The sequence below is a fragment of the Felis catus genome, chromosome B2, assembly GCF_018350175.1.
Source record: "Felis catus isolate Fca126 chromosome B2, F.catus_Fca126_mat1.0, whole genome shotgun sequence".
NCBI lineage: Eukaryota > Metazoa > Chordata > Mammalia > Carnivora > Felidae > Felis > Felis catus.
This window is the reverse complement of record NC_058372.1, coordinates 8,301,843-8,317,359: the sequence shown is the minus strand read 5'-3', so window position 1 is coordinate 8,317,359 and position 15,517 is coordinate 8,301,843. Positions and strand designations below refer to the sequence as shown.

Here is a 15,517-nt window from a genome sequence, read left to right as displayed (position 1 = left end):
TGACGCACAGTAAGTGCCAAACGTCTGTGGGAGCACATAGTTAAAAAGATTCTTTCTGGGGGCGCCTGGTTGGCTCAGTCGGTTAAGTGTCTGACTTCGGCTCAGGTCAAGACCTCATGGTTCATGGTTTCGAGCCCCGCGTCAGGCTCTGTGCTGACAGCTCAGAGCCTAGAGCCAGCTTTGGATTCTGTGTCTCCCTCTCTCTCTGTTCCTCATCTGCTCATGTGCCCTCTCTCTCTCTCTGTCTCTCTCTCTCTGTCTCTCTCAAAAATAAATAAAGATTTAAAAAATTGAAAGAAAAAAAATTCTGTCTGGTGGGTGGAGGTGGGGATCCGGCACAGAAGTCATCTTTGAACGGGGCTCTTCAGGATGAATGTAGTGCACGGAGATAGTAGGGTAGGCATTCCAGGGCAAAGAGAACAGCGTGGGCAAGATGTGGGCTTGATAAAATGCAGGTCCGTCAGGAACGAGACGTTGTCTTTGGTGTTAGCCGGGAACCTGAGGCAGAGCCCTGATGCGGTACTTGGTGCTTGATTCTCTGAGCAGCTGGGCGTCCTTGAAAGTTGTTAAAGGGGAGAGTGACCTCAGATGACCGTGCATTCGGAAGTGAACTCTGGCCTCTATTCAGAGGTGGGTTAAGCAGTGGCTCCAGACCGTGGCTTCACATTAGCATCACCTGCAAATGTTTGCTAAAATTCCAAATCCTGGGCTGTACCCCAGGTCGTTACATCGGAATCCGTGGCGAGGGGGTCCAGACATGGTCGGTGCAGCCGGGGTTGTGCACGAATGGTTTGGAGCAGGGATTGGCAAACTCTTTCTGTAAAGGGCCAGATAATAGATGTTTTTGGCTTAGAGGTCACACGGTTTCTGTTGTAACACTTCTCCCCCACCACCGAGCGCAAAATCAACCACAAACAATGCGAGAACCAATGAGTGTGGCTGTGTTCCAGTAAAACTTGATGGGAATTTGAACTATGTATAATTTTCACATGTCACCAATATTCTTGTTCTTTGGTTTTTGTTTTTTTTTGTTTGTTTTGTTTTGTTTTGTTTTACTTCAGCCACTTAAAATTGTAAAAACAAATCACAGACTATACAAAAATTGGTGGCCAGGCCAAATTTGGCCTGCAGACCATTTTCTGCCAGTTCTTGATCTGGAGGACGAAAACTGGACCCGAAGAGTCCAGGAAAGAAAATATTACTACAGTAATCCAGATAAGAAGTAAAGTTAACTCTCTTTTGTGGTCGTTAGAAGGTCAGACTGAAGATAAGTGATATTGAATTGATATTTATAGCAGCTCATACTCTTGGGTGCTACTTTTGAGCGCCAGAAGTTCCCATACAAAGGAACCTTGAATGAACCATTGTGTGGTATGTAGTATTTAGGACCCTTTGACTCTGTCTTTTTAATTTTATAGGCGTTTTATTTATGTTGCAAGGCTGTTTCTCTTCTAACTGCTTGAAATGGCTACACATTTTGGCAACACCTACTCCTACCATCGCAGAACAGTTCAGTCTCCTTCCCTTTCTCCTGTGCCAGGCACGCCTTTGTCGCCAAAGAATGACCTTTCCTTGCGAACAAATGTTCTCTTTAGAAAATAAGGTGAGCTTGATATAAGAAGATATGGCCGCTGATATTTTATCAGCTGAATTAATGCAGAATTCCCTTTTTAGACTTTGCTCCAGTATGTGTTGCCTAGTTAAGGAGCTCCTTGACCACGCCCACTGTGAAAATGAGAGACTGGTTATCGCAGCCACAATTCCACTGAGGTTATTTGAGAAACCACAAAGCCAAAAAGAAAAAAAAAAAAAACGTTCCCTCTGATACCTGCTGTGCTTCAAAATCAGTGGTACGTCTCCACATTTGGCTGGTTGGCTTTTTTTGAATACCACTAACAATGGGTGAACTCACTGGCTTCCCTATTTCCTGACTCCCACTCTTTGAAGTCTGCTGTTTCCTCTAAGTGTCTTCTGAGACATGCCTACACCGTGCCCTCCACTGTGGGGACTCCAGACTCTAAAGAACCTGAAACTCTCCTTGAATTTGCTGTAACCAGAAGCAGAGAAGGAAATTCAAGAGCATAGACAAAGTTGGGTCATCTCTGTTACCTTCCAGATCGTAGTAGAAAGTAAGAGGTGAAAAATGTATGCAGGCTTAGAGCAGCCTATTTTTCTTTACTTTCCCCACCCTCCTTACTGTAGCCATTTATCACAGAACACAAAACTATTACATACGTGCCTTATGAAGGAAAAGCAAATGAGATTCTGAAGAGTTTGTTTTCCTGAGTGTTTTGGGTGTCTTTGATCACCAGACCTAGTTCACATCACTAATGTTTTTTTTTTTTTAAACTAATTTTGAATTCGTTATTTTAGATTCCAGGGACCTGTTCTTTCTTCTTAGCGATCTTGAGTGATTATTATCCTAGGGACTCCATCCAAATACGTCCAATATAAAGAGTGAGGTTGTGATTGAGTGCTGATAACGTCAAGTGCTTTTAATTAAGCTTCTGATGTTTTATACATTGATAACAAAATAAAGTTTCAGGTTTATTAAATTAGCCTCCCATTAATTTTTCAGAAGCACTCACCAAGGGAACTAGATATATAGCAGTAGCCTATTCCCTGCAGCCAAAGCCTCGATGTGCCCCTGAGGAATTCCTGAAGAGAGTTCATTCTTGAGTCAAGGAAGAGGTTGGGAAGTAAAGCAAAGCTGCTGATGGAATATCGACATTAAGAATGAAAATGCTGTTTGAATTCAGAACCCAGAATGCCAAAAGCTGAAGGCCAGCAGGGAACCCACGTAGAAGACAGAGGCTGACAGCTAGGAGAGACCTCAGGGAGCATATCGGCTGGTGGTCCTCAACTTTGACCACACGTTGGAAAACCCGAGAGCTTTCAAATAGATCTCATCGTGCCAGTTAGCTCAGTGCCACTGGGGATCTAGACCAGAGCCCTGGTATATTTTTTTTTAATTTTTTTTTTAACGTTTATTTATTTTTGAGACAGAGAGAGACAGAGCATGAACAGGGGAGGGTCAGAGAGAGGGAGACACAGAATCTGAGACAGGCTCCAGGCTCTGAGCTGTCAGCACAGAGCCCGACGCGGGGCTTGAACTCACTGACCATGAGATCATGACCTGAGCCGAAGTTGGCCACTCAACCTACTGAGCCACCCAGGCGCCCTGAGCCCTGGTATATTTTAAAGGTTCCTCACTGGTTCCAACCTGCAGCCAGGGTTGAGAACCACTGGCCCCTCATGTCACGACGTCCAGAGCGGATTCCTCGCCCAAGGTCAGAGAGCTGATTTGCTGAGATGTTAACTTCCGTCTTCTCCTCTCAACTTCTTGCCTCCTTTATTCTGTGTGCTCCCCGTGTGATCACATCCCCTCTTCTGCTTTGTTAACTTACACCTGTAGGCTCATGACTCCCAGATCCATGGCCCCCATCTCTCTGCTGGCACCAAACCCTTGTGTCTCACTCCCCCATTATCTCCCAAATGTATCACGGCCAGCCGCTCAAACGCATTCTGTTCAATCTGAATTCCCCACCCCACCTGCCACCCTCCACCCCTAACCCCCCAAAAACTTACTTTTTGCCTGGATTCCTCATGTCAGTGCAGGGAGCGCTTCCCTTCCCGTGGTTATCTGAACCTGAAATCTTAGAGCCATCCACGTCCTTCCCTCTCTTGCGCTCCTTCCCTAACCAGTCACCAAGAGCTGTAAGGCCTGCGCCCTCCCTCTTCCTCCATCCATCCCACCTCGTCGCCCCACCTAGCTGAACCTGGGATGGGGTGCTGTCCTTTCCTCTGAACCATTGCCATGTCCTGTCGTGCCACCTTCAGCCTCTAGCCTGGCACCCGTGCTCCACCTCTCACACCATTAGGAAGCCCCTTCTTCTTTTTTTTTTTTTCAACGTTTATTTATTTTGGGGACAGAGAGAGACAGAGCATGAACGGGGGAGGGGCAGAGAGAGAGGGAGACACAGAATCGGAAGCAGGCTCCAGGCTCTGAGCCATCAGCCCAGAGCCTGACGTGGGGCTTGAACTCACGGACCGCGAGATCGTGACCTGGCTGAAGTCGGACGCTTAACCGACTGCGCCACCCAGGCGCCCCAGGAAGCCCCTTCTGAGACCTAGATGTGATTGTCCCCTTTGCAACATTGTGTGCTCCAGTCCTCTAGCCATCTCTCTGATTCCACAGCACCACCTCCTTTCCTTTCTTTTCCCCGTGTGCTTACATCCAGCCTACTTTCTTACAAATCATAAATGGCATAATCTATCTATAGATTCTGTTCCTTTAGTTCTTTATCAAAACCTGAACTCTCCAGTAAGCTATAATCTTTTCCCTCTTCAACCAAATGCTGGCACGTTGCAGACTGAGTTTAATAAGCCTGGCACTGCCCGCGTCCTGACGACCGGAGCCTGGAGCCTGCCCCCGGCAGGAAGTGTAGTAGAAGGTCCCAAGGCAGACAGGAGACCTACCTTACCGTCAGACCACAGTTGTGGTTGTTAGCACCTTCACTTACCTCTTAGCATTTCCGAGCTGCTTCCATTCTTATCCCTGACTTTCATGTCCTGGGTATCCTTGCTAAGCCCTGTCCTCACTTAACTCTCCTAGTTCTTGCAAGTTTTACCAAGAACCCCTTTGACCCTCAGTCATTTGTTTTTAATCTTGCACATCTTGGCTGGTTTTTTGGCCCTTTTGCCTCAGGATGTGGTTCTCTGACTTCCCTACCGAATGTGTGTCCCCGGCAGGCACTAACTGACCAGTCCTTGTCCCCTGGCCTTTATTACGTAGAATTTTGACTCCAGTCTCTTTGGGAATTTGTTTAGAACCTAACACTCCCAGACCCTGCCACCGTCATTGCCTTGTGCGCCTGTAGGACACAAAGGTCAGGCAGGGCCTGATGAGTTGTCTTGGCTACTTCTCTTCTGTTTCTCCTTGCCAGGGCTTAACTACTTCTCAGGCTCTCTGCCAACAAGGGGACAAGAAAAAATAAGTGGCTTTAAACTCTCCTTTCTTACCATATCAGTTGTACTTTGTTTTGAACCTGTGTTAGTGGTTTGCCATAGAGTTGGCAATACATAGTTCCAAACAATCCAAGCAAAAAAAAAAAAAAAAAAAAAAAATCCAATTCCATGTCATATGATACTACTGTAGGGGATACTACTGTGAGTACCTTATAATAATAACACAGTCATCTTTATTTCTTCCTGTCATGCCTTGTGTCATTGTCATTCAGTTCACATACACAGATCCATGCAAAACCAAGTACATTGTTGCTGTTACTGTTTCGAATAAACTGTTATCTGTTAGATCAGTTAAGAATAAGGAGAATAAAATTTCTTTTACCTGCACTTTTTTGCCCCACGTATTCAGTGCCCTTCCTTCAGATCCAGATTTCTGTTCTCTATCGTTTTCCTTCTCTCTAAAGAACTGCTTTTAACGTTTCTTGCATATGAGGTCTACTGGCAACAAATTCTCAGTTGTTTGTCTGAGGAGGTTTTTATTTATTCATCTTTGAGGGATAAGTTCGCAGGGTACAGAATTCTAAGTTGATGGGTTTTTCTTCTCAGCACTTTGAATATTTCTTTCTCTTCTTGCCTGCATGGTTTCTAAGATGTCAGATACAGTTCTTATCTTTGTTCCTCTATAGATAAGAAATTCCTCCCCCCACCCTTGGCCTCTTTCAGGAATTTGTTTTTGATTTACTATAATTTGAAAATTATAATAGGGGCGCCTCGGTGGCTCAGTCGGTTAAGCATCCAACTTCGGCTCAGGTCATGATCTCACGGTCCATGAGATCAAGCCCCACATCAGGCTCTGTGCTGATAGCTCAGAGCCTGGAGCCTGCTTCGGATTCCATATCTCCCTCTCTCTCTGCCCCTCCCCTGCTTGTGCTCTGTCCCTGTCTCTCAAGAATAAATTAGAATAAGAATATGTAAAAGAATAGGTTTTCTTGTCATTGTCCTTCTTGTGTTGTCTGAACTTCCTAGATCTGTGGTTTGGTGTCTGACATTAATTTGGGGAAATTCTCAGGCATTACATTATTGTTGCAAATATATGTGTTCCTTTCTCTCTTCCCCTTCTGATGACCCCATATGTTACACTTTTTGTAGCTGCCCCCACAGTCCTTATATTCAATTTTTTTTGAAGTTTATTTATTTATTTTGAGAGAGAAAGAGAGAAAACATGAGCCAGAGAGGGGCAGAGAGAGAGAGAGAATCCCAAGCAGGCTCCTTGCTGTATGAACCAAGAGATCATGAGCTGAGACTAAGAGTTGGATGCTTAACCGACTCAGCCACTCAGGCGCCCATGGATATTCTCTCCCTCCCCCCCCCCCCCACCCACAACTTCAGTCTTTGTTCTTTTTTCATTTTGGTTTTTTTTTTTTTTTTTTTTTTAATTTTTTTCAACGTTTTTTATTTATTTTTGGGACAGAGAGAGACAGAGCATGAACAGGGGAGGGGCAGAGAGAGAGGGAGACACAGAATCGGAAACAGGCTCCAGGCTCCGAGCCATCAGCCCAGAGCCTGACGCGGGGCTCGAACTCACGGACCGCAAGATCGTGACCTGGCTGAAGTCGGATGCTTAACCGACTGCGCCACCCAGGCACCCCTCATTTTGGTTTTTGAGAATTCTGTTGATATGCCTCGAGCTCAGAGGTGCCTTCTTCATCCATGTCCAGTCTACTGATGAGCCGTCAGAGGCATTCTCCATTTCTGTTAGTGTTTATCTTTAGCATTGGGGGTGGGAGGGATGAGTTTGAGGGAGGCTCATTCTTAGATTTCCATCTCTCTGTTTGCATTTTTCATCTGTTCTTGCATACTGTCTACTTTAGCCATTAGAGCCCTCCACATATTTTAAATTCCCAGTCTGATAAGTCCAGCACGCTGCCATGTCTGGTCCTCAAGCTTGGTCCGTCTTCAGATTGAGTTTTTTTGTCACTTGGTATGTCTTGTAAGTTTTCTCGATAGCCAGATGTGATGTGCTGAGCAAAAGGAACTGCTGAAAATAGGCCTTGAGCTACCTGGTGTTGAGGTGTGAGGACAGGGAAAGCATTCCAGAGTCCTGTGATTAGAGCTCAGTCTTTTAGTGACTCTGTGCCCCTGGACTGCAAACATTTTCTTAGTGTTTCCCTCCTTCCGTGGGTGGAACAGGATGGCTAAGTGGACTGAGGTTGGGTATTTCCCTTCTCAGGTTAGCTAGACTCTGGTAATACCCAAGCAGGTTAGAGTCTGGTTAACTGGTTTCCCCTGAGGGCAGGCCTTATTAAGAACGGAGTGTTCTGGCTGGTTTCACAATGCTGCTTTGTCCCCTCCCCGTGCCAGAAACCACAGGAGATTTTTCTCCCATATTCACCGTGGGAACCTGGTTGAGCTCCTGGGGGTAAATCTCTCCGTGTCGTGGACCACCTGCTCCCGTCCCATGACTGGATCGCCCCCATGCTCCTAATGGTCACCTGCCCTGAGCCTCCTGCAGTCCGCAGTCCGTCAGTTACCCTTCCGGTTTTCCTACAGTGCTGGTTCCTACGGCAGCCTCACACTGCAGGAAGCCACGCCCCCCGTGTCGGCTTCCTGGTCCCTCCCGTTCTGGGGGCAACACTTTCTTCTGTTACTCCCTCCCTTATGCATCCAAAAAGAGTTGTTGGTTTTTCAGTCTGTTCAAGCTTGTTACTTGCCGTGAGGCCAGAGTGGTGACTTTCCAAGATCCTTACGTGCAGAAGAAGGAAACAGGAAGTTACTACATTGAAGCCCAAACCTGCTCTTTCGGCTTCTTACCACTAGGTTTACTGAGACATTTATATCATAGTATCTACAAGTAGACACTGAGCACAGAAAACACGGACTTCGTGCGGGGAGCCCAGGAGAAGTTAAACTGGAGGATATTGGTACAGTTTGATTGGTTGCATAACCTCACCTTCCAAGTCCAGATTCTCGTCATATGTGGTGCTTCTTTCAGATCTAACTCCTGTGTCCCCTTGATGAAAATGGAAATGATGACACTGTCTGGAAACCTGAACTGTTAAAAAAAAAAAAAATGCTCCATTGGGGCTTTTAGTTTGGTGGTGGTGTCCGAAAAGGAGTTTAAACTTGGACACGAAAGGAGTCATCGGTGTTCTCTGTTCTTAGAGAGTGAAATACAAAGCAGTTTAGGAAATACCTACAGGTTGGGGTTCTCAGAAATCTACAAGCTTTACCACAGTTTCAGACTGCCTTAAACCCAGCTACCTACACAGCCTGCAAGGCTCAGCACACAGTCGCTTGTCATCTCCCTCTCGTCTCTGCAGCCTGGACCGCAGGATTCGGGATGCAGGTGACGGGAAGGTGCCTCGTACAGTTGACAGAGTTGTTGGGCACCCTCGTTCTAAGCACATCACACACCTTGTTTGACATGTTTACTTTTTACACACCCGGAGAATTAGCAGGTGCTTGCATGACTGCGTTGTTTGTTTTAACAGGCTAAAAAGTGGGAGGTAGGTTAGACCCACACGATGATGCAATAGGAAAGTATCTAATTATTCCATTTTTGGCTCAGCATTCAGTTTCAGTTAAAAGTGCTGATAGCAAGGCTCAACAAGTCCTGTAGCCTAGTACCCTTAGCATTGTCTGCCTGTGAGAAACCGGCTTGCTACCAAGCACGGCCGCGTGTTAGCCACTTGCGTGTAAGATCTTCCATGTGGCTAGAATTTAGCAAAAGATCTCAGAGTTCCTGCAATGAGGCGTTACAGTGTGGACGCAGAAGGCTCTAAAAGCCCCATATCTATTTCCACACGCTCAACGAGCCAACTTGGAATATTGTGTGTGCACATAGACTGTTCACAAGTAAAATCCTGAGAGCCAGACAGCTCATGGTTGTTTGGACTGGTATATTCATCCTGACGTGTCAGGGTGTAAGTTACAATTGGTCCTTGAACTGTCTTCATCGAGTGGAAGGAGCAAGGTTCAGGGTCTGGGAACTATCGCTACAAGTAGACGTGGTCCAAGGCAGAGATTCGAGATGTGGGGTGACTAACTGTTTCTGTAAAGGGCCAGATAGTAAATACTTGAGGATTTATGGGTCATGTGATCTCTGCTGTAACCACTCAACTCTGCTCTCGCAGCGTGAAAACGGTCATAGATGATACATAAACAGAAGCGTCTGGCTGCGTCTCGGTAAATTTTTGCTTACAAAAGCAGGTGGTGGACTGGGTTGGCCCATGGGCCATCATTTATCAGCCCCTGTCCTGGATCCCAGAACGTACACCACTGGGCTATATGATCCTGACCTCATAGGAAAAGTAGTGGTAGTTTTCAGTTAACTGAACCAATACATATAACTTTCAGTACTCATAGCCAAGACTTCACTGTATTTGTATATAATGAATTTGTTGTCAGAAAGAAAAGCATTTTTCCTCACTGGCTGCTTTGGGTGCTAATCCGAATTGTTATTTACTTGTCATTTATACCCCACTTCCTTCCCAGAATAATTTGAGGTAAAGGCATGTATAGATTTTAGCTGTCAAAATAGAGATATAAAACCAAAACCACATGAAAAGGTCACACAAAACAACCTCTGAATATTCCATTTCCACCGGCCAACCCAAGCTAGTCGTAGCTCAGCCATTTGAGGACTGAACAGTCTTTTGGACACCTCCTAAATTGAACACTGATACGCTCCATATTTTATCTTTCCTAGCACCGTTTCCTTTCTGAAAAAAAAATGTCCCTCCACGTTTTATAGTGAATCTTGTACCAAAGGAAATGTTAGTAGCCGTCATTTTTCTTCTGATTGAAGCACAAGCCAAGAACTGTTACACAACTGAGTGGGTACACGGAAAGGACAGAGAAAATGAGAAGCTAAGGAAAACCTTGGTGGGCAAGCTACCTGTACAATACAGATTTTAGGGCTCTTCTAGAGCCAAGGGGCTATTTCCAATCAGTTAGAGGCTCATCCTTGCTCTCCATGGAAAAGGAGTGTTGAATTACTTTAGAGTTTAGTGGTCGGAGGCCCTCTTACGAGGTGAACGGAGGAGTGAGGGTTTGGGCTGGCGGCAGGGAGGGATGACTTTTAGCAGGTGTCAGAACGTAGAAACAAAGCCGAGTGACTTGAAGGACTGGCAAGTGGAATTGTGTCCCCAAAGACAGTGCGGAAATAGGAAAGCTGGTCTATAGGAGTGCAATGAGTGTGTACAAATGACTCTAATGCAAGATCCTGGTTAATAGCAGATTCAACTCCTTAGCCAAGTGGCTGCAGAAGGTCATGTACGACCCAGGCCAGAAGGTCTGCTTACGTCACTGGCATAGGAAGGTGTGACAGACGTGCTCACGCAGACCCTGGAGTTGGAGGAAATCGGGAAGTACTTCCCAAGAAAACATGGATACCAGGCAAGGATTCATTCACAAGTGAAGACCGAAGCAGCCAGGAACCTGGTAGTCCGATTAACAACAGCAGAGGGGAGTCCGAAGCAGGGTGTGGGCTGTATCAAGGACAGACCGGCCATGCTTGTGCCAGAAATGTAAGATGCGGCAGGGGGCTAGCTATGGCGAACACTAAATAAACATAAGAAAAAAATTATAGATTTTTTGTTTTAATGTTTACTTATTTTTGAGAGAGAGAGAGACAGAGCGTGAGCAGGGGTGGGGCAGAGAGCGAGAGGGAGACACAGAATCCGAAGCAGGATCCAGGCTCTGAGCTGTCAGCACAGAGTCCAATGGGGGGCTCTACCCCATGAGCCATGAGATCATGACCAGAGCTGAAGTGGGACGCTTAATGGACTGAGCCACCTTGGTGCCCCAAAGAAATAAATTCTATAATTGGCATCTGAGGACATGGTTGGTATCTGTCTTAAAGATGTTTTATCTGCTCTGTAAATTGAGAAGTAATTTTTGAGGTACCGAGCTGGTTCAGTCAGTTAAAAGTGCCTGACTCTTGATTTTGACCCATGATCCCAGGGTCTTGGGATCAAGCCTGAAGTCGGGCTCTGTGCTGACAGCGTGTGGAGCCTGCTTGGGATTCTCTCTCCCTCACTCTGCTCCTCCCTGGCTCCCATTCTCTCTCTCTCTCTCTCTCTCCCTCCCTCCCTCCCCCCTCCCCCCCAAAAAATAAATAAATAAACTTAAAAAAAAGAGTTTCCAACTTTCACTTCAATCCCTTCTCGTTCACTCTCGGTGAGACGGCAAGTTGGGGCAGCGTTTGGCCTCATCCATCAGGGTAACCAGCGTGGCATGCTATTTGACTCTGTATCTGTTCTTCGGTACTTTATCTTTTTTTAAAAAAATGCACACTGTCAAGCTGGCAAAGATGTTTGTGCAAAGGTGACCGTTTTATTAAAGAACTAAAAGAGTTACAGAAAAGAGTTCAGCTTTCAGAAGTTTTTGGATTTCAGTACCCCGTTTAAGGGGTTGCAGATCTGGTTACACAACTCTCTTAAGTTTGGCAGGGACAACTGTGAAGTGGAAAAAGTAGATTTTAGGGTAGTGTGTACAGAATGATCTCCTTTTTTTTTTTTTTTTTAGTTTTTTTAATGTTTATTTTTGAGAGAGAGAGAGACTGACAGCATGAGAGGGGGAGGAGCAGAGAGAGAAGGAGACAAAGAATCTGAAGCAGACTCCAGGCTCCGAGCTGTCAGCACAGAGCCCGACACAGGGCTCAAACTGACGGACCGCGAGATCATGACCTGAGCCGAAGTCAGACGCTTAACCGACTGAGCCACCCGGCAGTCCCAAATCCCCTTTCTTTGAAAGTAATAGTTGTCGATAAAAATATATGCACAGAAGATCTAGAACCATACACAAAATTATCTGTAGTCATTATGGTCGGTAGACAGGTCACAGTGTGTGAGAAAACAGTCTGCCTCTTACAGTCAACGATAATAGAGAACCCCACCCTCTCTCCAGGGTCACAGACACTGGGGGAGCAGGAGGTAGAGACGGTTCTCAAGCAGTGGGTTCAGCTTGAGAAAAACATATCATTAGAAGGTAAAAGAGGTTGTCTTTTCATAACAATATATGAGGCTTGTGTCATCATTATAGATGCTTACAGTTAAATGCCCGTCTAACTCAGGCGTATTCATTTATTCATTAATATCACAAATACACGTTGAGGGCTTACTGTGCGTGAGACACCGGGCAAGGCACTTGGGCCATACAGCAGTGACAGGACAAAGGTGGCATCCAGCATACAGCTAGAGGCTCAAGCAGACAGACCCAAGCTGTGACTAGGAAGCCAGATGAAGGTATTTTGTTTAAAAGGATGCCTAGCAGTGCCTAGTTCAGAGTGACAGCACTTGGTATTACAGTGAAATTGCACACCCTCAAATGTGTTTGAGTTTTCTTTCGCTTCAGTTTTTTACTTCATTTTACTGAGTTGTGTGTTTAAAAATAGAGGGTTTTTTTTGAGGATGATTCGTGTTTCAACTAGGAAACCTCTAGGAAAGGTTGCCTGCCTGGTCTGTGACAACCACTCACATAACCATCAAGTGGCTTTCTTTTCTAATTGCATCCCTGTGTCCCAGGTTGGCACTGTGGCCCCTTGGTTTGCGCAAGGAAGAATCTCTAAACAATATGTTAATGCAGGTAGATGGGTAGAAAGACGGAGATAGGTAAGTCTGCATATAGATACATATGCCTGTATGTATTTTTGCCACCTGTCCACTCAGATGTTTGTGTTTTCTTCCACAGAAAAAGCAAAGAACAAAAGATCTCTCTCGGGTATTCCATTCTTACAATCCGTATGATCACAAGGTAAGAGAAGCATGTTATTCGTGTATTGGATAGATGTCTTTCTGAACACAGAGCAGAAGTCTCACTAGTACATAGCGATTCTGAAGTACATTTTCCGGTTATGTTTACATTTCCATTTTAATTTGTCAACTCTTTATCTCTTCTAAAGAAATCAGAAAATCTTTATTTCCGAACTAATGTCATTCTATTTTATTCACATTAAAATGCAGTTGCATATTGTCACTGAAATCTCAAAGTCGATGGAAAGACAGATCTGGGGGTATTATTTATTTGGTTGGGGTTTTTTTTTCCCCTTCCAAACACTAAAGTGATGCACTTGACTTTTGAATTGGTAAAGATCGTTGAAATAGGAACTGCCGACTGTTGGTTTTCCATTGCTCCTGGTAGAAAGTTATTTCTTTCTAAATAAAATCCCCAACAATGAGCAGTATATCGCATAATATCTGAAATACCCCCTGCCAAAAATTTTGCCTTCTAGAAGACCAAATAGCGTCACGACTCCTCCGTGTTTGTGCCCCAGCTTTATAGACTCATGGCCAGTCTTGCTTCATTTATATCCCATGTTCTGCGCTCCCCATATTTGAAGAATTCCCAAATATCTTTTTACTTATAAACATTTCACCATGTAATGGTAAAAGATAAGGGCTCTTTAAAACACACACACACACACACACACACACACACACACACACACACACTTAACTGTTTCTGAAGAAAATGCTCCACACCACATCATCACAGGGAAATATATTACAAGATTCCCGAGACTTGTGCACAACTTCTATTTCATGTAAGGTTCCAGTAAATCTGTTAATTCGAGGTGATTTCAGAAGCGAACAAAAAATTTGCACAGTTGAAATGCTAATATAAACTTAAATCCTTATCTATGAATTTACAAGGAGACATGTGGTGGGGATTTTTTAACTAGCCAAAATAAGTAGTGTGAAAACTATTTTCCTCAGTTGAGAATACGGGAGAAGTCTGGATTCAGGAGGAAAAAATTGTGCCAGTTGTTCATGGAAGTTGAAAGATTTTCAGTAGCTTCTGGTGTTTCTATAGTGACCAGTTGACTTGAAGCACCAACAGTTTGTGAACGAGGTGTTTCTGCTTCATGTGACCATGGCAATATACGGTACTAAAAATTATATCATTTCAAATTACATTTTTCAAGTTAAACCAGTCGCTTTGCAGAATGTGGCAATTTGTTTGAAAGACATGGAGAGAGCTGGGAGTGCCTGACAAAGGGGAGAGAAGGTGCAGGCTGATAAGTAATACACCAGCAAAGGGAACGAGATTCCTGATGGGAAAGTTGCATTTTTTCTTTAAGATGAAGCCATTTAACATGAATGCAGCAGTGGGTAAAGTTAACATTTAAGAACAATAAAAGGCTGTGACAAATCCAAGGTTTTGCCTGACTTGTCTGAATTTTGCCCACTTCTAACATTTTTTAATTCACAGTGAAGGGAAATTCCATTATTCTTTTATTAGAGCTCTTAATGGAACTTCGCCATTTGCAGCCTCTACCGGCTTCCTCTTCATATCCTTTGTGGCATTGTATCAAAGTCACCTCAGATTATTTTGGCTTCCCTTGTGAAGACTTCATTCCTCTACAAATTAGTCACTGGGCAATGAGGAATTGAATATATAAATGCTAGATGGAGTGTTCCTTTTGATCTTTGCTTTCAGATCGGTAATAAATTATTGTAAGGAGCTAGACTGCTTGATGAGTGATTTTTGAAGTTCCAAAGGTTTGGCCTGTTGGCATCCTGCTGTATTCTGCATGTGTAGTGACGGAAAAGGGGAAAGTTTCCAGGCGGCTCCTGCCCCTTACTTGCCGCCTCCCTTTTCTCTGGGCTCCATCCAGGGCAAGTCTACCCGGTCACTTTTAACCTGGTCTCCTGTTGATGGGTGTTTACAAAGACTAGCATCACAGGGACTGAGTAACAGACACTGCTTTCTCAGTCTCAGAATGTACCTTTTTTCCCCACAAATAAAATACAAGGGGGTTGCCTTTCCAGTTACTTTGTCATTTTAATTACCCAGTTATATTCAAACAAATTAGCTTTCTAAGCAGGTAGGTTTTAGCTAGAACATTTTGTAAGATGTGGTTAAGGTTGGCTTAAACACCTCCTGTTTGGTGAGATTTCTGTAGTGATCTTTGGGTTAAATACATACATACATGCACTGTAAATGAGAGCTCGTATAAAATAAAATATAGGCTGTTTGCGATTTACTTTAAAAAAAAAAAAAAGGCAAGGCAGGGGGTGGGTAGGGAGGGTACAATAAGATTGGCCACGTGTTGATGGTTGTTGAAACTGAATGATGAGTTTATGGGAGTTCATCATGCTATTCTGTACATATTTTCTTTCTACATGTTTGAAATTTTCCTGGGAATGAATTTTGTGGTATTCCTTTCCCCTGTAGCTAGATTCCTTTTATTGTTAATTTTTCCCTTGATGTACATTTATACCAAAGTAGGAACACTCGGCGTGTCATTGGGTTCATCATGCTGAGTAAACTCAGCAATGCAGCTCATGTTCTAAAGTTGGCATGACTTCCTGGGGCTACATCCCAAATTATAGCGGGTCACCAAAATGATAGCCTTGCCCGCTAGAAACTGTTAAAACAGTTGTAATTACAAAGGGTAGTTAGTACAACTGTTCTGTTCTCAGTGAGTCGGTTACATTTGCTCTTCTCTCCTCCCTGCCCCCCGCCCTCCTCGACCCAACCCAGATTGCTCCTGCCTGACCCCAGACACCGGAAAGTCACCGGGTTAAACAAATGTGTTGTTTGA

General features: G+C 44.5%; 1 protein-coding gene across 11 annotated transcripts in view; it reads left to right on the top strand.

Moving 5' to 3' along the window:
• Window positions 1–15,517, top strand: part of CDKAL1 (CDK5 regulatory subunit associated protein 1 like 1) — a 790,924-nt gene that overhangs the window by 556,268 nt on the left and 219,139 nt on the right. For all 11 annotated transcript variants that reach the window (XM_045056993.1, XM_023253542.2, XM_006931361.4 and 8 more), the window contains 1 exon segment: window positions 12,661–12,723. In XM_045056993.1, the coding sequence (XP_044912928.1) occupies window positions 12,661–12,723 (63 nt within the window).